The 26,160-nt window shown below is 44.0% G+C and overlaps 1 protein-coding gene across 6 annotated transcripts in view; it reads left to right on the top strand.

Annotated features, from left to right (window-relative positions):
• Nucleotides 1–26,160, top strand: part of LOC105466531 (X-prolyl aminopeptidase 1) — a 62,499-nt gene continuing 36,339 nt past the window's right edge. The window contains exons 1-3 of one of the 6 annotated variants that reach the window (XM_011715480.2): nt 1–136; nt 9,518–9,606; nt 17,751–17,875. In XM_011715480.2, coding sequence (XP_011713782.1) covers nt 105–136; nt 9,518–9,606; nt 17,751–17,875 — 246 coding nt within the window. In that variant the 5' untranslated portion in view covers nt 1–104. Of the gene's footprint in view, nt 137–727; nt 747–9,516; nt 9,607–15,585; nt 15,705–17,750; nt 17,876–19,539; nt 19,703–26,160 lie in introns of those variants that run through there. The other 5 variants (XM_011715501.3, XM_011715494.2, XM_011715485.2 and 2 more) reach the window with 5 other exon arrangements.

Raw genomic sequence — 26,160 nt, forward strand, 5'->3', positions numbered from 1 at the left:
GCTCGCCCGCCCGCCTGGTCTCGCGCTTCCCTCGCGCCGGCCCTTCAGCGGGTGATCAGCTGGTCTGCGCTCCCCTGACGTGGGCTGGGGCACGTCACCGCCGAATGGCAGCCTCCAGAAAGCCACCGCGAGTAAGGTGAGGGCACTCCACCGGGAGCCGCCGTCCGGGCGGCGTGCAGCCCTCACTGCGCGGCCGCGTGTGTTGCACCTCGGCAGGCAGGGACGCGCGGGTGGGGAGCCCGGCCCGCCGCAGTCTGGCTAGGGCCGCGCTCTCCGGAGCCCCGGAACGGGAGAAGGGGGAGGGGGTCCATGAAGCCGGGCGAGATCCTGTTCGTTTCCGGCGGGTCGGTGGGCACGGGGGCGGCCCGAGCCCGGTTCCTGGACGCGTGTGCCCGCGGAACTGCAGCACTCGGCTCGAGGGGGCGGCGGCAGTCACAGATCCCGGCCCGCGGGAAGGCCCCGCTCATGGTGGAAGTTGGCCCCTCCTGGCCCCTCCTCGTGCCCGGCGAGGTGGGCGAGCCTCTGCCCTCGCTCCTGTTACCCAGGAATCTAAACCTCAAGTTACAATCTCGACAATACTGACTCCTGCAATTCGCTCTACTGATCTGTCACCGCCACAAGGATAGACGGTCGCGGGCTCCTCCCCACCCAAATGGTTTCAGAGGCTGTGTAAGGGGCTATTTTAGTATAACCTCCAGGAAAATCCCCCCAGTAGCCTGCCCTCGTCTCTCCTTGGGCACAGGAAGGTGAGAAGGATAATTTCCCGGCCTCAAGTTAAACATGTTTTAGTTTATTCCCCTCCCATAACCAGGGTATACTTATCAGAGCCTCTGATAAAGTGGGAGACGAAGAGAGGTGTTCAGAGTTCATGGAGGCCACAGGCCACTCCCTGCCCATCCCCAAGGGGTCACCCACCTGCTAATCGCTTGAGACATGAAAGCAGTCACTTTGCAGCGTGGCCAGCCTTTCTTGCCGAACACAGACTATGGCTCTTGGCTTGTGTTTGTAAGTAGGGGGGGTCCCAAACCTACCTTGACCTGGATTTGCCCTTGCCACAGCTTGTTAGTGGTGAACAGAAAGCCAGACCCACCGTGTGGAAGTATGTGGGGAGGGGTGGAGAACTTCCATCTGGAAGGAGCTTCCTGTAAGTGAAGTGCTGGAAATGGAGTCAGGCAAGTGGATAATGATGAGTTAGGCTGTGGGCCTCAGGTGGCCTTCGAAGGCCACAGTGATCTGTGCTAGATTTATGGACGCACAGCCTTTTAGGAGCAGAAGAGTCTTTTCTACACCAGCTGGTAGAGTCTTTTACCTCAAAGGAAAGTCCAGTGACAGGCTGAGAAAGGGGAGGCCATTTTCCGTAGGCGCCTCCCCTACTGGTAGAATTTGAGTGCCATCCAGTGTAAAAGTGAGCACTTCTTTCAGTTTAAGTAGTGCAAACTGAACTCCAATTGATTTAGGTAAAATGGGGTTGAGCTGGCTTCTAGTGTGGCTGACTCCAGGAGCACCACCAACATTGGCTTCAGACTTGGCTTCTCTTTTGCATCTCTTGGCTCTGATTTATTCAGTATCGGCTTCATTCTCAGGCAGACTTTCTCCTTATGGCAGGTTATGACAGCTCTAGGCTGACAGCCCCAGCAGAGAAGTTGAACCCTCCTTCCTAATGGAGCAGAAGTCCCCGATCTGATTCTCACTGGGCTGACTTAATTCTCATGTTCATCTGTGAAGCAATCATTATGGCCAGAGGGAGGGATTGACCAGCTCTGGGTCCCAGAACCTGATGGGTGTGTCGATAAGACTCCTTTGAATCCCTTGGGCTGAAATGGAGAGGGTACCTTCTCAAAAGGAAAACCAAGGTTCCCATCGAAAGGAGGGATTGATTCTGGGTAGGCAAAGACAACATTGCTTACTTCCCAACTTTGGAACTTGTTCCAGTTTACCCTTGTCTCATCCCACTAGGTGTGATTGAGCATCTTGTTCCTTGTTTTGCCCCATGCTGAACACTACACATGTGTGATTCCCATGAACTGGGGATTGCAGGGGGGTGAGGTATTTGGAACCCTGCCAGAATTTCTTTGAAAAATAGGGAGAAGGCCTTTTCCAGTGCTGCCATAACCATCTTACACAAAGATTGAAAGTGCGCTGCATGCTTCTTGCCCCTTACCCACTTTGTGGCTCATCATGAAGTTGAGAAGGTGAAGGTCGAAGAAGTTCTGGGAAGGGTAGGGGCACTGAGCTGGAAGTTGGGAGGCCTGAACGCTGGTTCTGGCTGTGTCAGCACTTACCTGTAAGGCCTTGAGCTCGTCATTTGATCTCTGTTTCTTGGTTTGCTGGTCTAGAGGAAGGAATTGAGTTGGATAGTCCCTGAGGTATATTCTTCTAGCTCTTAACATTTAACGATACTTGTGCTTTAAAAGAGAACTTAAGAATTTTATTTGTCCAGGCCGGGCGCGGTGGCTCAAGCCTGTAATCCCAGCACTTTGGGAGGCCGAGACGGGCGGATCACGAGGTCAGGAGATCGAAACCATCCTGGCTAACATGGTGAAACCCCGTCTCTATTAAGAAATACAAAAAACTAGCCGGGCGAGGTGGTGGGCGCCTGTAGTCCCAGCTACTCGGGAGGCTGAGGCCGGAGAATGGTGTGAACCCGGGAGGCGGAGCTTGCAGTGAGCTGAGATCCGGCCACTGCACTCCAGCCTGGGCGACAGAGCGAGACTCCGTCTCAAAAAAAAAAAAAAAAAAAAAAAAGAATTTTATTTGTCCAAACAAGCGAAGGGTGGATAGATCTTGGACTCTACAGAGACCAGGATATGACAAGAGCAGAGCAGCTGTAGTATTGAGCTGCTTTGTAGCTCCCGTGATCCTGACAGAAAGGTGGAGGTGTTGATGCTCACAGAGAGTTTGAGCTCACCTGTCAGACCTGGTTTCTGGTCTTGGCTTTGCAGCTACTGAGTTATATGGCCTATGGTAAGTTATCTTTGCTTTTTTCTTCTGTAAAATGAATGAATAGGATTACCTCAAGATAACCTTGGCTAGGCATGGTGGCTCACATCTATAGTCCCAGCACTTTGGGAGGCTGAGGTGGGAGGATCACTTGAGGCCAGGAGTTTGAGACCAGACTGGGCAATGTAGTGAGATCCTGTCTCTTCAGAAAATTATTAAAAAAAAAAAAAAATCAGGTGGGTGTGATGGCACATGCTTGTAGTCCTAGGTCCTTGGGAGATTGAGGCAGGAGAATTGCTTGAGCTCAGGAGTTTGAGGCTGTGGTAACCTAAGGTTGTGCAACTGCACTCTAGCCTGAGTGACACAGCAAGACCCTGTCTCTAAAAGAAAGATAACCTTCCAACTCTGTAGTCATGTGTCTGAACCAGTCGTTGGGATCACTTACTTATCAGCTTAGAAACTTATGTATGAAGTAATGGGAAATTGGGTGAGAATCTGACTTGTATCTCTGTCCACAAGAAAGAGACGTTATAAAATTTATAATGGCTTTATTGAGATACAACTCACTTACATGCAATTCATCTGTTAAAATGTACAATTCAAGTTATTAGTATAGTCACAGAGTTGTACAACTATCATCACCATCATTTTAGGTCATTTTCTTCATCCCCAGAAGAAATCCTGTTACCCACAATCAGTCACTCCTCATTTTTCCCGACCTCACCTCAGCCCTTGGCAACCACTAACACTGCATGTCTACTTCCTGTCTTTATAGATTTGTCTATTCTGGACATTTTATGTGAATAGAATCATATACTACGTGGTCTTTCGTATTAGACTTTTTCCCTTAGCATGTTTTCAAGGTTCATGTATGTCGAGGTGTGATTTCTTTTTTCTTTTCTTTTTTTTTTTTTTGAGACGGATCCTTGCTCTGTTGCCAGGCTAGAGTGCAGTGGCATGATCTCGGCTCACTGCAGCCTCCCCCTTCTGGGTTCAAGCGATTCTCCTGCCTCAGCCTCCTGAGTAGCTGGGACTACAGGAGTGCACCACCACACCCAGCTAATTTTTGTATTTTTAGTAGAGGCGGGGTTTCACCATGTTGGCCAGGATGGTCTCTATCTCTTGACCTCATGATCTGCCCGTCTCGGCCTCCCAAAGTGCTGGGATTACAGGTGTGAGCCACTGCGCCTGGCATTATTTCTTTTTATTGCCAAATGACATTCCATTGTACGGATAGATGCTTTTATTTATCCATTTATCAGTTGAGCATTTGAGTTGTGCCTACGATTTGGCTGTTACAAATAATGCAGCTATGAATATTTGTGTACAACTTTTTATAAGGATATATATTTTCAGTTTTCTTGATTATGTACCTAGGAATGGTTTTCCAAAGCCGTTACACCATTTTACATTCTCATCAGGAATGTTTGAGGGTTCTAATTTTTTCCATACCCTCACTTGCCCTTGTTATTGTCAGTCTTTTTTATTATAACCTTCCTAGTGCATGTGAAGTGGTGTCACATTGTGGTTTCGATTTGTGTTTCCCTAATGACTAATGATATTGAACATCTTTTCATGTACTTCTTGGTCATTTGTGTACTTTTGCTGGAGAAATGTCTATTGAGATCCTTAGCCCATTTTAAAATTGGTTATATGTCTTTTTATTGTTGAGTTGTAATAGTTTTTTTTTTTTTTTTTTTTTTTTTTGAGACGGAGTTTTGCTCTGTCGCCCAGGCTGGAGTGCAGTGGCGCGATCTCGGCTCACTGCAAGCTCCGCCTCCTGGGTTCACGCCATTCTCCTGCCTCAGCCTCCCGAGTAGCTGGGACTACAGGCGCCCACAACCGCGCCCGGCTAATTTTTTGTATTTTTAGTAGAGACGGGGTTTCACCGTGGTCTCGATCTCCTGACCTTGTGATCCGCCCGCCTCGGCCTCCCAAAGTGCTGGGATTACAGGCGTGAGCCACCGCGCCCGGCATAGTTTTTTTTTTTTTGAGACAGAGTCTCCCTCTCGCCCAGGCTGGAGTGTGGTGGCGCCATCTCAGCTTACTGCAGCCTCCACCTCCTGGGTTCATGCTATTCTCCTGCCTCAGCCTCCTGAGTAGCTGGGACTGTATACAGGCGCCCGCCAGCACAGCCAGCTAATTTTTTTGTGTTTTTAGTAGAGACAGGGTTTCACCGTGTTAGCCAAGATGGTCTCGATCTCCTGACCTCATGATTTGCCCATCTCGGCCTCCCAAAGTGCTAGGATTACAGGCGTGAGCCACCGCACCCAGCGAGTTGTAATAGTTCTTTATGTATTCTGGATACTAGACTCAACAGATCTGCAGATATTTTCTCCTGTTCTGTGGGTTGTCATCCATTTTCTTGATGGTATCCTTTGAAACACAAACATTTTAAATTCTGATGAAGTCCAGTGTATCTCTTTTTTCTTTTGTTGCTGTGCATTTTGATTTGTGTCTCAAGAAGTCATTGCCTAATCCAAGGTCAGGCAGACTTATGTTTGTGCTTTAAGAGTTTTACAGTTTAGCTCCTATGTTTATGCCTGTGATCCATTTGTGTTAATTTTTGTTTATGGTATGAGGTGGATTAAACTTCATTTTTCTTTTTTTTTTTTTTTTTTTTTTTTTTTTTTTTTGAGACGGAGTCTGGCTCTGTCGCCCGGGCTGGAGTGCAGTGGCCGGATCTCAGCTCACTGCAAGCCCTGCCTCCCGGGTTCACGCCATTCTCCTGCCTCAGCCTCCCGAGTAGCTGGGAGTACAGGCGCTCACCACCTCGCCCGGCTAATTTTTTTTGTATTTTTAGTAGAGACGGGGTTTCACTGTGTTAGCCAGGATGGTCTCGATCTCCTGACCTCGTGATCCGCCCGTCTCGGCCTCCCAAAGTGCTGGGATTACAGGCTTGAGCCACCGCGCCCGGCCTTCATTTTTCTTTTTTTGAGACAGGGTCTCTCTGTGTGACCAAGGCTAGACTGCAGTGGGGCGATCACAGCTCACTGCTGCCTCAACCTGTCTGGCTTAAGCGATCCTCCCACCTCAGCCTTCTAAGTAGTTGGGACCATCGGTGTGCACCACCAAACCTGGCTCATTTTTGTAAATTTTGTAGAGATGTGTTTTGCCATGTTGCCCAAGCTGGTCTTGAACCCTTGGACTCAGGCAATCTGCCTGCCTCAGCCTCCCAAAGTACTGGGATTACAGATGTGAGTAATTGTGCCTGGCTTTTTTTTTTTTTTTTTTGAGACAGGGTCTTACTTTGTAACCCAAACTGGAGTGCAGTGGTGCTATAATGGCTCACTGCAGCCTCGACCTCCAGGGTTCAAGTGATCCACCCCACCTTAGCCTCCAGAGTAGCTGGGACTACAGGTGCATGCCACCATGCCCGACTAATTTTTGTGTTTTTTGTAGAAATGGAGTTTTGCCACGTTGGAAACTTTATTCTTTTGCATGTAGATATTCATTTGTCCCAGCACCATTTGTTGAAGAGACTATTCCTTCCCCCATTGAATGGTCTTGGCATCCTCAAAAATCAGTTGACAGTTGTGAGGGTTTATTTCTGGACTCTTAATTCTGTTTTACTCATTTGTAAGTCCATTCTTATGCTAGTACCACACTGTCTGGTATTTAAGTTTGAAATTGGGATGGAAGAGTTCTTTTCAAGATTCTGTTCTTTTTCAAGATTGTTTTGGCTATTCTGGGTCCCTTGCATTTCCATATGAATTTTAGAATCTGCTTGTCAATTTCAGCCTACAAGCTAGCTAGAATTTTGGCAGGGAATGCATTGAGTCCATAGATCAATTTGGGAAGTACTGTCATCTTACCAATAGTAAACCATCTAATCCATGACCATGGAATAGCTTTTGTTTATTTAGGTCTTCTTCAGTTACTTTCAGCAGTCTTTTTTAGTTTTTATGGTGTACATTTTGCACTTCTTTTCTTAAATTTATTTTTAACTTTTTTTTGTTTTTGATGTTATTGTAAATGGACTTTTCTTAATTTTATTTTTGGATTGTTCATTGCAAGGATATAGAAGTCAAATTGATTTTTTAAATATTGATTTTTGTATCCTGTGTTCTTGATGAACTCAGTTATTGGTTCTAATTTTGTTTGTGGATTGTTTAGGATTTTCTGTATTCAAGATTATGTCATTTGCAAATAGAGATAGTTTTACTTCTTCTTTTCTAAACTGGATGCCTTTTGTTTCATTTTCTTGCCTCCTTACCCTAGATAGAACTTCTGGCATGATGTTGAATAGAAGTGCCAAGAGTAGACATCCCTGTCACGTTCCTGATCATAGGGGAAAGCATTTAGTCTTTCAACATTAAGAATGATGTTAGCTGTAGGTTTTGTAATACCCTTTGTCAGGTTGAGGACTTTTTCTTCTAGTTTGCTGAGTACTTTTATCTTGAAGGGATATTGGATTTTGTCATGCTTTTTCTGCATTTGTTGAGAAGACCAGGTAGATTTTGTTCTTTATTCTGTTGATATGGCCTATTATAGTAATTGATTTTTCATATATTGAGCCAACCTTGTATTCCTGGGATAAGTCCCACTTGGCAATGATGATCCTTTTTATGTTGTTCTAGATTCAGTTTGCTGGTATTTTGTTGAGAATATTTGTATTTATATTTTACAAGACATATTGGGGTGTCTTACTTTTTTATGAAAGAATAATATGTTTACCCTAGTTAAGAACATCCCATTCTGTCCAGTAAAACTAAAGTCACAGCCATATGAAAGTAGGCCTAGAGTCATTGGTAAAGCCGCCTGGTTATCTGGTTCTGGCTGTGTGGTAGACTGAGCTAATGTGTCCCTCTCTATCTTTACCAACATGTAAACATGTGGTTAAATTATAACTTAATCAACTTTGAGTTCATAGCTGAGTAAAATTCAAAACCTTTTCTATGGCCCACAGTAGGCCCCCTGGTGCCTCTATGATGTTGTCTCTGAACCACTTACCTCCCCATCCCCTGATACAATCACACTGTGCTGGCCTTCTTGCTTTTCCTCAGGTACACTAGACATACTCCTGCCTCATGGTCTTTGCACTTGCTGTTCTCCTGGAACATTGTTCCCCTAGCCATTCACATGGCTTGCTTCCTCACTCTTTTTAGGTCTGTGTTAAAATGTTGTCTGTTACCAGAGAGGCTGTCCCTGGCTACCCCATATGAAATAATCCTTCCCCTTACCTCCTTGATGCTTTCTTCCCCTTGCCCTGCTTTACTTTTTTTCACAAAACAAGTTCTTATTACCTGACATACTGTGTACTTGTTTTGTGTCTGTTGCCTTCTCTGCCCTATCCTCTCCCCAATCTCCCTGCCTTGCCCCATGTACATTTGTTAAAGTCAGAGATCTTGTCTATTTTGTTCACTGTTGTGTCCAGAACAGGGCCCGGATTATGGAAGATTTTTCAATAAATATTTGTTGACTGAATGAACTTGAAAGAAAGAGAAATCCTCAAGTGCCAAAAATGTAGAGGGAACCTAACACCTGAATGGTATACTAGTAACCTGAGCCTGGGAAAATGATCAGATGCAGATATAGACCTTCATGTCTGGTGTCCAGGGCATTAGACTATCCCCATATGGGAACAAGAAGTTTGTGTGCAAATCTTCTAGCTATGAAATTAATGTGAAAGTCTTAGAAGCAAGCAATCACAGAACTGCTTGTACAAACCAGGACCCATCACATTCTTATAGATAAATAGCCTCTATTGAAGATAAGCTCTTAATAAAAGATCGACCACAAAGCACAGAAGGAATGAACCACCAAGAGGGAGAGGCAGCAGACCCAGCAGACATGAGGGTTAGTCTCCCAAGATCTGTTTGAAAGTATGGGAGAAATTATAAAATAAGGGCCTAAAATAATGAAGGCACAAAGAGAAGGCATAGAAACCAGAGTGAAAGAATAGGACACCATAAAGAAAGAACAGGCCGATGTGAAAAAGAATCAAATAGAACTTGTGTAAGGAAAAAACATAGTCATTGAAAGTAAGTCTTCTTAGTCTAGTTAAACAGGAAGTTAGACATAGCTGAAGAGAATTTATGAACCGAAAGCTAGAACTGAGAAGGTTAACCTGCAATGGCGATGTTTTACGCCTGCAAGTTTTACATCAAACTTTTATTTATTCTGCCACTGATAATGGGGGTGAAAGTTCTTCTGATTCATGTTAGAGAACTGTTTTTTTTTTTTTCTTTTTTTTTTGAGACGGAGTCTCGCTGTGTCTCCCAGGCTGGAGTGCAGTGGCGTGATCTCGGCTCACTGCGAGCTCTGCCTCCCGGGTTCACGCCATTCTCCCGCCTCAGCCTCCCAAGTAGCTGGGACTACAGGCGCCCGCCACCACGCTCGGCTAGTTTTTTGTATTTTTAGTAGAGACGGGGTTTCACCATGTTAGCCAGGATAGTCTCGATCTCCTGACCTCGTGATCCACCCGCCTCGGCCTCCCAAAGTGCTGGGATTACAGGCTTGAGCCACCGCTCCCGGCCTTAGAGAACTGTTAAGTTAAGCAATGCCTCTTCTGATTGAGCCTTGCCACTTTTATTGTGGTCAAAGTCTGCAAATTCCTGTTCTTTCTCTCCTTAAGGGCGAATCACCAGGATTTTCAGCTGAGAAATTTAAGAATAATTGAACCTCACGAGGTGACACACTCAGGAGACACAGGTGTGGAAACAGGTAATAATTTTGTCTGGAAATTAGATGGAACATCTGTAAAGGATTTTAGATCTTCACCCCAACCCCAGGTTGGGTGAGAAAAGAGGGTAAGGAATTAGTAATAGATCATGACTGGGCGTGAGTACCTGGAAGTTAAAAACCATTTTGTGGCCGGGCGCGGTGGCTCAAGCCTGTAATCCCAGCACTTTGGGAGGCCGAGACCGGCGGATCACGAGGTCAGGAGATCGAGACCATCCTGGCTAATATGGTGAAACCCCGTCTCTACTAAAAATACAAAAAACTAGCCGGGCGAGGTGGTGGGCGCCTGTAGTCCCAGCTACTCGGGAGGCTGAGGCAGGAGAATGGCGTAAACCCGGGAGGCGGAGCTTGCAGTGAGCTGAGATCCGGCCACTGCACTCCAGCCTGGGTGACAAAGTGAGACTCTGTCTCAAAAAAAAAAAAAAAAAAACCATTTTGTTTTTTGGCTTCCTAAGTGGTTGGTTACTGTTTCTATATATTTACCATTTTTTAGAGAATTCCAACTTTTATTATTATTTTTTTTTGCGTTTTCCATTTTTGTCAGGGGGGTGGTGGTGGAGGAGGAGATAGGTTATTATTGAAAATGTTCTGTATTTCTCTAGTATAGTCCTTTATTGATTATCTTAGAAATTCGCTTTCAATTTTGGTCATAAGATTGCAAAATGAGAAAAGCTTATATTATTGTGCTTTATAAATTGAGTGTGCATTTAGGACAGTCTTTTTGGGAAATATTTCTTGGCTGTCCCTTCTCCCCAGAACTGGTTAATTGTCTGGTGGGTTACCAGAAACCTGAATTCTGAAAAGTTGTGTATTACTGTATTTCTATCCCATGTAAGCCAGTACGGTTGTACCGACTACTCAGGAGAACCACTTTTTTTTTTTTTTTTTTTTTTTTAGCTGACTGAAAAATTAATCTCTTTTTTTTTTTTTTTTTTTTTTGAGACGGAGTCTTGCTCTGTCGCCCAGGCTGGAGTGCAGTGGCACAATCTCGGCTCACTGCAAGCTCTGCCTCCTGGGTTCATGCTATTCTCCTGCCTCAGCCTCCCGAGTAGCTAGGACTACAGGCGCCTGCCACCTCGCCCGGCTAATTTTTTGTATTTTTAGTAGAGACGGGGTTTCACCATGTTAGCCGGGATGGTCTCGATCTCCTGACCTGATGATCCACCTGCCTCGGCCTCCCAAAGTGCTGGAATTACAGGCGTGAGCCACCGCGCCTGGCCTGAAAAATTGATCTCTTAAAGTACATAAGAAACCATGCCTATCTAATCTCTGTTTGGAAGAGCAATGCTATAATTGCATGCAATTTTAGATCCTTTTTCTTTAAAAAATATAGATGTATCCCACACAGTTTGGACCATATTAGGAGGTAGCAGAGGAAGGAGGAAACAGAAAGTAAAGAAAGGAAAAAAGTGATGGAATCATCAAACTTGGAATTGGAAGATAACTTCTTTTTCTTTTTGTAATGTATGAGGAAATAGAGGTTAGGAAGCTTCAATTTCCTGAGGTTGTAGATCCCAGTTGGAAACTGGAGCTCACTTGTTTTGCTTCTGTCTTAGAACACTTTAAGCCTCTGTTATGTCCCCCAGATAATATGGTGTAATAGAGCATGGACCTGAGAATTGCGTAGACCTTGAGTCTTTGGTTCCTGATGATCCAGCTGACTTGGGCAAGTACTTAACTCGTTTTAACTCCTGTTCCTTTATGTGTAAAATGAGAATAGTGAAACCTGCCTTGGAGAATTGTTGTGAGAATTAGCCACTAATGTATGTAAGTCCCTTAGCCTTCCCTCAGCTGTGCAACAGAGAAACAAAGCACTACCTCTAAAGCTATGGATGCTGGAAGAGCATCTATGCCTGTGTTAAGGTGCTGAAATTGGAGTAAACGGGCCCCTTCCATTCTTGTGACGAGACGTGGGAATTCCAGTTGGTGCTTCAGATCCAGATTCAAATATTTCTTGAGCTCCTGCAGTGTATTAGGTGCTGTGCATGGTGCTTTCACACATGTTATGTTTAATTTGCCTGGCCGCCAGTGAGATAAGTATGGTGTGCTTTTCATGTACAATCAGTAAAAAATGTTGTTTGTGATAAAGGCTGAAGTTGTGGGAACTTATTTCTAAAAGCAGACCTGTATATGCAAGACTTTTAAGTGAGTCATTGTCTGTAAGGCATAGTTTGAAAATATCTGGCAATGTATAGGCTAATGTTTCATCATGGACTAGGCCTGTTGCTCTTGCCTTCCTACTTTCCTGCACACTTTGCTTAGCTCTTGACTGTTTCTAACATTTCTGAAAAGTCATAGGATATGGAATGAGCAGATGTCATAATACAGCACCTTGCAAGAGCCTATCTGTCACTGAAGATTCATTACTGTTCATTGAGTCTGAAAAAATCATAGACACGATGTTGTGAATTTGATTTAGCCATCTTCGAGTGAGCATGTGTATATGTTAGTTATAGATACATGGATACAGAGATGACATCATCCCTGCCTTCAGGAGAAGTGGTATGTACACCTATTACCTATTACATGATTTATCACATTGCATTTATGGTTAGTTGTACGTCTTACTCTAATAACATTAAACATTTACATGACGTTTGTTATTTGCCAGGAACTGTTTCTAAGTGCCATACATATAGTAACTCATTTACTCCTTATTACAAATTACGAGGGTCATCAGCTACAACTTTCACTTCCTCCATCTTGGCTGCCTTTTCAACCAGTGCCACCTCAGTGGCTAGGACTTATATAATTGCACCAATTTTGTTCTCTCCTTAGCTCCAGCTGCTCACCCATTCAGTCACTTTCATCACCTGTTTTCCTTGTGGCTACAGCTGCCTCAGCCACCAGGGCCCACTGTATTCACTTCAGTGGTGGCTGCCTCACTGCCTCAGCCATTGCCTGTTACTGTCTTCTTCACCTTCACTGTTGCTGCCCCTGCCCCTTACCACATCTTAACTGTTGGTTATGGCGTTGAGACTTCTTTCATCATGTCTGATATTGATGATAAAGAAGTAGTTGCATTTCACCTAGAACATGAATGTGATGGGCCTGAAGGATGAGGAAGTAGGAAGAGGGAAAGTGTTGAGTGTCGATGGGGGCAGGTAGCATTGTGGAGAGGAGTGGCAGTGAGACTGATGAGGCTTATGATTCTGTGGGGGTCTGATCCACCAGTCACCAGGGGAAATGTGATGATGTGATGGTGGTGGTGATGAAGGTCAGAATGTGGAAATGAGGAGGCAGGTTGTGATGACTGGGAAGCAGAGGATGTTTTTGAAGAGTTCCAGTTTGTTTTTGTTGGTTTTTAGTTTGCAGTTGAAGATTTTGTGCTCATCATTGGTTGTGTTAACTTTATTGTTGAAGTTAGTGACTGATAATATTGATACTATAATCAGTACTAAACATCCAGTAGTGCCACCAAAATCCTTAAGTCAGAATGTACCTAAATGGAAGGCACATTCTATAAAGAAATAAATGATCTTGAAAGAAAGTATTTTGGACTCTTACATTTTTGCATTTTAAAATTCCTGAAGCCAAGGCTGTACTCCAGACCAGTTAAGTCAGATGTTCCCCAGATAGTCCTAATGCGCAGCCAGTGTTGAAGTCCTGCTCTAAAGAAAGCTTCGTTTTTGCTTGACTGTTTTTAAGAATGATTACTTGCTCAGAAATGTGATTTGAAAACACAATAAATCTATTCTGAAGCTCCTGAAAGATATCAGAGTAAAATTTTTAGATGCTGGCAAGCTTGTGAGATCACGGTGGGCTTTATTTTCAACCCCCAGTGGAGGTGTTGACATATAAACTTGGATCAGACCAGGTACTTCTGATCCCTTTTTCTCTGATAGGTGAGAAATTATAGGCTCAGTAGCTTAGACAAAAGGAAAGGATAGCTGGATGCAGTGGTGTGTACCTGTAGTCCCACTTACTTGGGAGGCTGAGGTGGGAGGATCACTTGAGCCCAGGAGTCCAGCCTGGACAATGTAGTAAGACCCTGTCTCCCCTCAGAAAAAAAAAAGAATGCCCCTCTGAACAATATTCAGAAGCAGCTGTAATGCAAGGAACATGGATGTGCTTGAATTATGAGTAGGACAGTTTCCATTTACTCTTCCTTTGAGTACTTCTGTCTTCTGAGACTTCGGGGTTGAGTCCTAGGGCCTGCTTGTTGAAGTTGCCCTTGCTGCAGATGGTAAGTGAGGCACTTTTTCTAGCTTAAGATCAGTATGGTACCCTATAGGGGATTCTGTTGGAGATAACCATAACAACTGAGGCATAGAAGCCTAAGGTGCTGGTGATGATGAAAAGGAAGAAGCAAATGAGTATGCTAAAGAAAAAGATCCAAAAAGGACCTATGCCCAGCAGGGTTTAAGCTACAGTAAGTCAGGATGTCAGTCCTTGAAGATCACCTCATGTAATTGCCTTGATTTAACTCTCCATTACTTACAGAGTTGTATGTTACAATGTTTTTGATTAAGTAAAATTTTTTTTTTTTTTTGAGATGGAGTCTTGCTCTGTCGCCCAGGCTGGAGTGCAGTGGCGTGAACTTGGCTCACTGCAAGCTGCGCCTCCCAGGTTCACGCCATTCTCCTGCCTCAGCCTCCTGAATAGCTGGGACTATAGGCGACCACCACCACGCCCGGCTAATTTTTTTGTATTTTTAGTAGAGACGGGATTTCACCATATTAGGCAGGATGGTCTTGAACTCCTGACCTTGTGATCCACCCGCCTCGGCCTCCCAAAGTGCTGGGATTACAGGCGTGAGCCACTGCGCCTGTCCAAATATTTTTATTTGTTAAAAAATGAGTTGGCAAACTCCAAAACACCAAAAACACCAAATGAGTTGAAATCTTATGTCCGCCTAAAACCTGCACACAGATGCAGCTTTATTCATGGTTACCAGAACCTGGAAACAACCAATATGTCCTTCAGCAGGTGAATGGATAAATGGTGGTACATCCAGACAATGGAGTATTATTCAGGGCTAAAGAAATGAGCTATCAAGCAATAAAACGACATAGAGGAACCTTAAATGCATATTCCTTTTTTTTTTTTTTTATTTTTTGAGACAGAGTTTCGCTCTTGTTGCCCAGGCTGGAGTGCAATAGTGCAATCTTGGCTCACCACAACCTCTGCTTCCTGGGTTCAAGCAATTCTCCTGCCTCAGCCTCCCGAGTAGCTAGGATTACACGCGTGTGCCCCCATGCCCAGCTAATTTTGTATTTTTAGTAGAGATGGGGTTTCTCTATGTTGGTCAGGGAGGTCTTGAACTCCCGACCTCAGGTGATCCGCACGCCTTGGCCTCCCAAAGTGCTGGGATTACAGGTATGAGCCACCGTGCCTGGCTTAAATGCATATTCTTAAGTGAAAGAAGTCAGTCTGGAAAGGCTACATATTGTATGTTTCTGACTATATGACATTTTAGAAAAGGTAAAACTATGGAGACAGTAGAAAAGCTCAGTTATTGTCAGGGGTTAGAGGAGAGGCGGAGGGAGGAATGAATAGGCTGCATGTGCACAGAGAATTTTCAGGGCAGTGAAAGTACTCTGTGTGATGCTATAATGGTGGATACATGCCATTACACATTGTTCAAAACCCATAGAATGTACAACACCACGAATGAATGCAGGAGTAAGCTGTGGACCTAGGGTGATGATGATGTGTTAATATAAGTTTATCCATTTTAACAAATGTACTACTCTGGTGGGGCATGCAGATAGTGGCAGGGGGCTATGTGTGTGTTGGAACTGAAGCTACATGGGAACTCTGTATTTTCTGCTCAGTTTTGCTGTGAACCTGTAACTGCTGTAAAAAATGAAGTCTATTAAAAATGGTTGGAAAAACTCATTCTACTTTGAATTCTAATAGTATAGTTTTGTGCCAGTGTATAGGATATAGTGAAATATGCATGATCACTATTCTATAATTGGCTCCTTCTGAAGTTGTTTTTTTTTTATGTAGACATAGGACTACAGCTATGATGTTTATCAGAACATTAACTAATATCAGTGATTGTTGAGAAAAGGTCTTTTTGAAGAACCAACTAAAGTGGTTAAGTCAGCGTGCATCATCTGTGCTTCCACTTAGTGAGTACAAGAGACTATCCCTGACTATAGATATAGGTGAAACAAGTTTATGAATTTCTAGTAGGACCACAGTTAACATCTTTTACATTTCAGTTTAATTAGTTTTATATTTCTATTCCTATTTGTATTTTCTAAAGCTGGTGATTCCAGCTCTGGTTTTATTTGAATGGTAGACTCCCCTGGAGCCTTGGGACTTCGTTTGAAAACCTTGGGTCTCATCCATTCCTGCCATACTTTAGATAAAGTATTGAGACAGAGTCTCGCTCTGTTGCCTAGAGCTGCAGTACAGTGGCGTGATCCTGGCTCACTGCAAGCTCTGCCTCCCGGGTTCACGCCATTCTCCTGCCTCAGCTTCCCAAGTAGCTGGGACTACAGGTGCCTGCCACCACGTCCGGCTAATTTTTTTTGTATTTTTGGTAGAGATGGGGTTTCACTGTGTTAACCAGGATGGTCTTGATCTCCTGACCTCGTGATCCACCCGCTTCGGCCTCCCGAAGTGCTGGGATTACAGGCATGAGCCACCGTGCCTGGCCACTCCTGCCATACTTTAAAAGAGGAGAACAGAGCATTGAGGCCCTGGCCCCCTTCTCCCTTGCACAGCTGGTTGGTAGCAGGTATTCACTAGAAGATAAGACTTCTGACTCCTAGTGGACGGAACTTTCTTCTCTAAATCTAGCTGGGTATTTAACAAAAAGTTTATAAAACATACTTCTTTTAAAGCAGTCAAATTTAAAAAGCAGAAAAATACAAGAAGACAATAATCACTCCAAATTTACTTACTCAAAGGTAACCACTCTTAACACTTGGGTGACTGTCCTTGTAGAAACTTCTCTCTGCATATATACATACACAATTTTAAATAAGAACAATCTATATGTGGTTTTTTTTTTTTGGTTATCTTTTTTTTTGTTTTTGTTGTTGTTTGTTTTTTTTGAGATGGAGTCTTAGTCTTTTGTCAGGCTGGAGTGCAGTGGTGTGGTCTCAGGTCACTGCAACCTCTGCCTCCCGAGTGCAAGCAATCCTGCCTCAGCCTCTGGAGTAGCTGGCACTACAGGCACGTGCCACCACACCTGGCTAATTTTTAATATTTTTGTAGAGATGGGGTTTCACCGTATTGGCCAGGATGGTCTCAATCTCCTGACCTTGTGATCTGCCTGCTTTGGCCTCTCCTAAAGTGCTGGGATTACAGGCGTGAGCCACCTTACCTGGCCTGTCATCTGTTTTTAATCACCCACAAGTGTTCTCTAGGTATCAAATATGTAATCAAATATGTAAGTCTATGTAATTCTTTTCTAGGTCTGTGTAATTTGTAATGAGTACACAGTATATTGTTGTATGTATTATAGTTTAACTATTAACTATAAAATCATACACTTCTCCTGTTTTTTTCCTACTATAAACAAAGATAAACACCTAAATTTCTGTATACTTGTTTATCTCCTATTCATGAGTGAAATCCTAGGAGTGACAGAGGTAACCAGTCAATTTGAAAATGGTTAGTAGCTAAACTTTGCTGGCCACAAATGGCTACTTGGAGGTAGTATTTAAGAACTGTGAACAGGCCGGGCGCGGTGGCTCAAGCCTGTAATCCCAGCACTTTGGGAGGCCGAGATGGGCGGATCACGAGGTCAGGAGATCGAGACCATCCTGGCTAACACGGTGAAACCCCGTCTCTACTAAAAAATACAAAAAACTAGCCGGGCGAGGTGGCGGGCGCCTGTAGTCCCAGCTACTCAGGAGGCTGAGGCAGGAGAATGGCGTGAACCCGGGAGGCGGAGCTTGCAGTGAGCTGAGATCCGGCCACTGTACTCCAGCCTGGGCGGCAGAGCGAGACTCTGTCTCAAAAAAAAAAAAAAAAAAAAGAACTGTGAACATTAGTGTTTCTGGCAGCTTTGGTCTCGGTCTGGTGGTGGGGTGGTCAGTTTGAAGACCTAACTGGGAGTGGGTCAGAACGTGGAAGGCACTCCTCTCTGGGGCCCACTTCGAACTGGACATTGAATTGCAGGGGGCAGGCTGGTTTTGAAATAAACTCTCCTGTTGTTGCAGACAGCAGAATGCCTCCAAAGGTGACTTCAGAGCTGCTTCGGCAGCTGAGACAAGCCATGAGGAACTCTGAGTATGTGACTGAACCGATCCAGGCCTACATCATCCCATCGGGAGATGCTCATCAGGTACTGCGTGGAAATGGGCTGTGATGGAACTCCTCAGCCTCTCCTTTCTTTTCAGTCTTTTTTTTGCCCAGCCCTAATGCGTTTGTAGGATTCTAATTGTCAACCCACAACCAGGGCCACAACCAGGCCCTTCCAGGGCTTGCTATGGGGATCTGTGTCCAGTAGGTCTCACTGAATGCTTGTGGATTGGCCCTGGGTTCCTTGATTCCAGTGACTTAGCCATCTTTCAATGAAGAATTAGTGGGCAAATTAAGGGACAGAAGTTCTGGAACTTTCTGTTGCTGGCATACTCCACATCTCGTCTGCCACACTCTGTTCCTAGCAGAATTGTTTGCTCTGTCTTTCTTTTGCCCAATCCAGGAGAGTTGGAGAGGCAGAGACCTCATGTGATAGGGTTGACGGGCAGTAGGGTAAAAGGATTCTGGGATCCAGTGTGAGGTCATTGAGTCAGCAAGTGTTTGAGTGCTTACACTGTGGTTATGGTGCTGTAGGGTTCAAAGATGAACTTAAGGTTGAATGTCTGCTCTCACTGGGGTTATGGTTTAGTGAGAGATGAAATAATATAAGAGTGCTATTCTTCCACAGAATCATCTGTAAGTATAGTTTTCCCAGCCTTTGCTTATGTATAAGGCCCTACCCATCTCAGGTATTAGACATGATACAGAGATGAGAATTGTTCCTGGTTTTAAGAAGCATACAGCTTAATAATGGAGTTTAGATGTACATGCACATACCTGTATTGTAAAATGTGGTAAGTGTGATCAAGAAAATCCGGACAGAAGGCTGTGGAAGTTTGAGGGTGAGAGGGGAAGATAATGAAGAGCATGGCGCAGGGGAGGCATTTGAATTGGACCTTGAAGGATGGGTGGAGTTTGGGTAAATAGAGGGATGGGGTGGAGGAGGAGGAAAGAGGTTCTAGGTAAAAGTATTAGTGGCAGCGAAGGTAAGAAACAGGGAAGCTTCGAGTGCTTTTCAGAAACAATGGGACAGGTTTCCCTGGCAAGAGACCAGGGAAGTAAAAAGCAGTAGTGGGAAATAAAACTGTTGTTATAGGATTCTTCAGTTGCAGGTTATAGAAACTGCCTTGAGATACCTTGATCAGTAAAAATGCTTTATAAGGATTCAAGGGCAGAGCCACCATATTGGCACAACGCCAGATTGTGAATGGTGCTCTCAGAGTTATGCATGTCAGGGCCTCAGATAGGGTGTCTTGTGGAAGCTGAGGGCAAGAATGCAGCAGGCCCTCCAGAGGAACTGGGACGGGAGGGTTTTCAGGTCTTGCTGCATATCAGTTTCTTTTCTTCAGCCAACTGGGTGGGTCGTATAAACCTGACAACACCTACATTTATATCTTTTCCTCTCTTAGTTTCAAAATATCAGATTGAGCTAGAACTTTAATCCCTCAAATTCAAAGTCCAGGGTGAGAACTTGATTGGTATATGTAGCAACTTGGTTCTGTATGGTCCTGGTTACTCTGTGTGTGTGCACGTGCGCGTGTCTGTGTGTCTGTGTCTGTGTGTGTGTCTGTGTGATGTCAGACATGAGTAATGGGGGTCTACCAGTCCACCATAATGGAGGGGGTGGTAGATAAGGGTATTTCTGTAAGTTGAGCAAGATCCCAAAACATATCCATTCTGGCTGGCTGACTTCTTGCCTCTCCCCAGAGTTCCTAGTCTACATGGTTGTGACAATGTCAGGCCTGTGTTGACCTGGGGACCACTCAACCACAAGATTGGATCTCTGCCTGGAGACATGGATTTCCTAGCCTTAGGGGCAAATGAAGGGCTTCAAATGAATAACCAAGGGGATCAGATGTCTGAGACAACGGTATGAAGTTTAGGATACTTTGATGTTTAGAACAGTGTTCCCCAAACTGTGTTCTTCAGTATTCCTGTTGTGTCTTGTAAGATGCTCTACAAAAAATATATTTGTTAGTTGAGAAAATGAAATGAGCTGAACAGCGTTTTTTTATTGTGGTAAAAAATGTGTAATATGACATTTATTTTAATCATTTAAAAATGTACAATACTGTAGTGTTAACTACATGCACATTTTTTTTTTTTTTTTTTTTTGAGACGGAATCTCGCTCTGTTGCCCAGGCTGGAGTGCAGTGGCTGGATCTCAGCTCACTGCAAGCTCTGCCTCCCGGGTTTGCGCCATTCTCCTGCCTCAGCCTCCCGAGTAGCTGGGACTACAGGCGCCCGCCACCTCGTCCGGCTAGTTTTTTGTATTTTTTAGTAGAGACGAGGTTTCACTGTGTTAGCCAGGATGGTCTCCATCTCCTGACCTCGTGATCCACCCGCCTCGGCCTCCCAAAGTGCTGGGATTACAGGCTTGAGCCACCGCGCCCGGCCTGCATGCACATATTGTTGTGCAACAGATCTCTAGAACTTTTTCATCTTGCAAAACTGAAACTGTATATCGATTAAACAGTTCCTCCCAGTCTCTCTTCTCCCCTCCTATCCCTGGCAACCACCATTCTACTTTCTCTTTCTAAGATTTTGCCGGGCCAGTCATGGTGGCTCACGCCTGTAATCCCAGCACTTTGGGAGGCCGAGGCAGGCGGATCATGAGGTCAGGAGTTGGAGACCAGCCTGATCAACATGGTGAAACCCTGTCTCTACTAAAAATACAAAAATTAGCCAGGTGTGCTGGCACGCGCTTGTAATCCCTCCGCTCAGGAGGCTGAGGCAGGAGAATTTGCTTGATCCTGAGAGGCGGAGATTGCAGTGAGCCAGCTGAGATTGAGCCACTGTACTCCAGTCTGGGTGACAGAGCGAGATTCCGTCTAAAAAAAAGTTTGCCTACTTTAGATAACGCATGTAGTTGGAATCATGCAGTATTTGTCTTTTTGTGACTGGCTTATTTCACTTAGCATAGTGCCCAAGGTTCATCCGTGTTGTAACGTATAACAGGATTTCTTTCTTTTATAAGGCTGAATAATATTCCATTTTATTTAGAGACTTTTTTTTTTTTTTTTTAACCTGTTCTGTGGATGGTCATTTCAGTTTTTTCCACCTCTTGGCTATTGTGAGCAATGTTGCAATGAACATGGGTTTGCAAATATCTTTTTAAGATCCTGTTTTCCATTCTTTTGGATATATGCCCACAAGTGAGATTGCCAGATCATATGATCCTTCTATTTGTAATTTCTGGGGGAGCTTCCATACTGTTTTCCACAGCACCTGTACTATTTTACATTCCCACCGATGGTGCACAGGGTTCCAGTTCTTCCACTTCCTCACCAACACTCGTTATTTTTTGTTTTGTTGTGAGGTGATGGCTCATTGTAGATTTGATTTGTATTACCTGATGATTAGTGTTGTTGAGTATCTTTTCATATGCTTTTTGGTCCCATTTGTATATTTTGTTTGGAGAAAATGTTTATTCAAGTCCTTTGCCCCTGTGAGTTTCATAGCTGCAGGACTTCTCAGGGCCTTTAATATGCTGACGTGCACTCTGTACCTCTAAGGAGGGGATAAAGTATTCAACTTTTTTCGGACTTAAATGTCCATGGAATTTTCCTAGTTACTTCAGGGATGGGGTGGGAGAATCTAGTGTTCCATGGAATACCTTTATGTGTTGTTCTGTGATAGCACTTTTCATCCGATGATGGGTCTTGCATGTAGAGGTGGATGAAGGGAGAGGTCAAAGTGAGAGGTATATTCAGGCACCAGCTCACTGGCTGTTCAGCCTGGCAGAATATAGGAAAAGTAGAATATCAAGCTGGAAGCGGGGTGGTGGCATGTGAGGAGGCCATGAGGCTGGGTACATAACTGTTAAATTTAGTAGGCAGTGGGACGGTGAGGATAGATTTGGTGAGGTTCATCTGTGTTCTTTAGAATAGACAAATAAGATTGATCAACTTCAGGCTGGGTGTGGTGGCTCATGCCTGTAATCCAAGCATTTTGGAAGGCTGAGGCGGGCCGATTACCTGAGGTCAGGAGTTCAAAACCAGCCCGTCTCTGCCAAAAAATACAAAAATTAGCTGGGTGTGGTGGCTCATGCCTGTAGTCCTGACTTCTTGGGAGGCTGTGGTGGGAGAATCACTTGAACCTGGGAGTGGAGGTTGCAGTGAGCTGAGATCATGCCACTGCGCTCCAGCCTAGGTGACAGCGCAAGATCCTGTCTCAAAAAACAAAAAAACAAAAAAACAACAAAAAAAATTTGACCAACTTCATATGAAGCAAAGTATCATCTTGACCAAGGACTGGATGAGGAAGTAGGCTGGCCACTGTGATTTGGGCCTGAGTTATGGTAGGAGTCGTAGGTAGCAGAGGAGCTGGGCACTCCCCTGTTTAAGAAGGGCAGACCATTGCCTTGTCTTCAAGGAATTTTGTTTTTTCTTTGGGCCCCTCTGATGAGCTAGCTCTTCCTTGTTTCCTGTCAGTCCCAGGCCTCAGCCTTTGGATGTGGGCTTCATGTCACATGGATTCTCTGCTGGACTCACCAGTGGCATTTTTAATTTGCTGCCCTTCAAGCATTGGACAGTTGCCCTAGGCCAATTTGATTGCAGTCACCCTATTAGTGTTGAGCAGATGGTGGTTCCTGCAACTGGAGCACATTATGATTATGTAGCAGTTGGTTTGGGCAGTTCTGTAAGTCCCCTGGCACAGTTGTCTGAAATTGGGGCCCTCCTCCGAAAGGGTTCTCACAGGCCGTCATGGAACCCCAGCTGAAGACTCCTTAATAGCTCTACTATTTGTGAATCTTCACCTCCAGGGGAGGCCTCAGTATACAGAAAGATTCGACCAGCATATGTTACTTGAATTAAAAGTTGAAGGTTTCTGGTTAAGGGTGTGTTGGAAGCTTTGTAGTCTTTGTATTTCAGTTTAGTTTTCTTTTGCCTGGAGTTAGGATATTATCTGTGTGTTTACTGGTAGGAGACACCGACATCTTGTAGCTAAGTCAAGTTCATCTTGATGTTCTTGGTTCTGGGTGCTGTTCCTTTTCCAGCTTTTTTTGTTTGTTTGTTTGGTCATCATAAAGCTGATTTTTGGATACCCTGACATATCACTTAAAAAGGTTCTACCTTTGACAGTAGGTGTGGCCTAATACACCCAAAGCAATTTCTTCTGGGAGTGGCAGTGAGGCCATCCAAGCCACAGGGTGTGTTCCAGGCTTTCCCTCAGCTCTTTATCTCCTGCTAATGATCCTGCAATATCAGAATTGGATGGCTTTTCCCTCCATGAGGAAACTGAGGCTTTAATCCTAGACAGATGTGTTTTCTAGCAACATCCTGAAAATACAAAATGTGTCAAGCTTGCTCGGTGTTAGCTGTTGCTCTTATTGCAGAAGTCGCTGTTTAGACTTCACACTCTTACATTTTTTGCACTCTTGCTGTCCTTCCATCTTCATCACCCCTCTCCACTTTTTCTTTTATAATCTTCACTGCCATTTCTACTGCTGTAGCTTAGCTGTCTGTCTTACGTATGTGGGGAAGTTGTGTTTTGTTTGTTTGCATGTTTTCTGACTGCTGCTCGGGGCTCGGTCCTGGGGCAAATGCAGAGGGCAGGTAGTTAGCATACAGGTAAGTGTATGAGCTCTAGAGCCTCTCTGGGTTCAGATGCCAGATTTGCCACTTACTAGTTACTTGACATCAGGCAAGTTACATGAAATTCTGAAGCGTCAGTTAAACTTTCTGGGTCTCAGTTTTTGTATTCTCAAAAAGGAGATTGTGACAGTATGTACCGCATGGGCTATTGTTAAGATGAAATGAGTTCATACTGTAGATGTGAATGCTTGAAGCACTTGAATGCTTGCAGCTTCAATGCTTGATGTCACCTGAAAAGTCTCATCATATTAGCTGCAGCTATTGTTGTTGTTATTACTGTTGTAGAGACGAATGAAATTCCCTTTGAAGAGATTAAAGAATAGGTAAGCCACAGTCATAAATGCGAACACAAAAAGAAATTGGTGCCTGTCATGTGAAAGGACCTCATTAGCACTGTCTGGTAGAAATCTGGTAAAAATACATATGTAATATTAAATGTTCTCATAGACACATTAAAGTAAAAGAGCAGTGAAATTAATTTTAACAGCATATTAATCCAACATATCCAAAATATTATTTTAGCACATCATCATTATAAAAATTATTAAGAAGATACTTTACATTCCTTTTTATGCTGAAATTTCAAATATGGGAAGTATTTTACATTTCCAAAACTTTGCACTTTGAATGTGAAATTTTCATTGGAAATATTTGATCTGTGTTTAGATTTCATAAAACTAACAGTTGAAAAGGTGGACTCAAGACTCAAAAACATACCCAAGTTTTTCTAAACCTACCTAAAAGTTTTCCAGTAACTGAATCTTGAATATCAGTTTTAAAATTTGTATTTCAATTTATTAAAGTGAAATAAAATTAAGTATTCTGTTTCTCAGTCACAACAGCCACATTTCAAGTGCTTAGACACATGTGGCTGGTGGCAACTGTAATGTAAGTTTACTTAAAGTGTGAACTGAATTCAAAGGTGACAGTATTTTAAGCTGGCAGGATCAAGGAAGTCTTCATGGGGGAAGTAGGATTTAAATCAGAACATGAATGGGTAGAATTTGGATGCATGGAAAGAGGGAGAGAAGCACAAGAAATACCATGGATATATTTTTATTTTATTTTTTATACTTTAAGTTCTAGGGTACATGAGCACAACATGCAGGTTTGTTACACATGTATACATGTGCCATGTTGGTGTGCTGCGCCCATTAACTTGTCGTTTACCTTAGGTATATCCCCTAATGCTATCCCTCCCCCATCCCCCACCTTGTGACAGACCCCAGTGTGTGATGTTCCTCACTCTGTCTCCAAGTTATCTCATTGTTCAGTTCCCACCTATGAGTGAGAACATGCTGTGTTTGATTTTCTGTCCTTGCGATAGTTTGCTGAGAATAATGGTTTCCAGCTTCATCCATGTCCCTACAAGGGACATGAACTCATCCTTTTTTATGGCTGCATAGTATTCCATGGTGTATATGTGCCACATTTTCTTAATCCAGTCTATCATTGATGGACATTTGGGTTGGTTCCAAGTCTTTGCTATTGTGAATAGTGCCACAACAAATATATGTGTGCATGTGTCCTTAGAGCAGCATGATTTATAATCCCTTGGGTATATACCCAGTAATAGGATGGCTGGGTCAAATGGTAAGAAATACCATGGATATCTATAGAATTAGGAGAACATGCATGACAATAAGCTTGAAGAAGAAAGGAAAACAGGGGCCTGATTAAGACCATCCATGAGTTATCCCCGACTGGTCATGGTTGTCCTTGACCACGAGAATCAGGATTTTAGAGTGACATGATCAGAAGGAGCAGTGTTTAGTATGGATTGGAGAAAGGAGACTCTGCGAATTGGGAAACCTGTTAGGCCTTGCAGGATCTCATAGTTGGGGTAAAGAGGGGCTGGACTTGGGTTACTGGGGTTAGGAGCAGAGAGGAGGGGTAGGATTTGGAGAAGTAGTAGACCCTGGATTAAATGTGGACCTTGCAGGCACGTGGCAGAGGGGTTTGGGAAGGTTTGAAGCCTGAGAGTGTTTATGGTACCGTCAACAGAAAGAAATGGGTTCCTTGTTTTAGTTCCTGTGGAGAAGAGAGACATAGTTGGGGTGACTCTGTTAAGTGGGGCTCTGGATCCTTGCTGTGATTGTGAGAACAAGAAGGAAGGGCTGGCTTCCTGTGTGACCTGCCATAGTCGTCTCCTCAGTAATAGAGAGGCTGCTATTCCCTGCGGCTCTTGTTCCTAATTGTTTCAGGGTAGATTCTGGGTTGATGGAGTTTCTCCTACGACTGGGGAGGGGAGGGTGTTGGAGAAGTGAAGGGGAATCTTGAATTCTGTCCTTTGTGTACTTTCCAAAACACAAATATACACACCCACACACTGTTCCCTGCTAGAGAGAAAACGTACCTCAAACGCATAATTACGCAAGGACTTGGCACTCCAGTGGTCTGCTTCTCTCTGTCCTCTGTAACTCTTAAGAGTTTCTTATTTTTAAACTCAGAACAAGGGTTGTGGTATTAGGGTTGTGGATTAATGAGCTTGGGCCCTGGGGGACTTTTTTAGCAAGGGATTGTCTGTTCTCTCTGGTACAGACATGGATGCTTTCATGTACCATCCTAGTCATACATTGGGATTTGTGGTCACCACTTGCCTCAAACCAGGAGAATCCTTGGTTGGAGTCATAGCTGTGCCAGCACTGCCTTTTAGAAATCCTGATTCCCCGTTTTCCTCATCTGTAAGACCCCATATTATGTTGTTGGGCTTGGCTTAGTCAAAGGGTGA

This window comes from Macaca nemestrina, chromosome 9, assembly GCF_043159975.1.
Source record: "Macaca nemestrina isolate mMacNem1 chromosome 9, mMacNem.hap1, whole genome shotgun sequence".
NCBI lineage: Eukaryota > Metazoa > Chordata > Mammalia > Primates > Cercopithecidae > Macaca > Macaca nemestrina.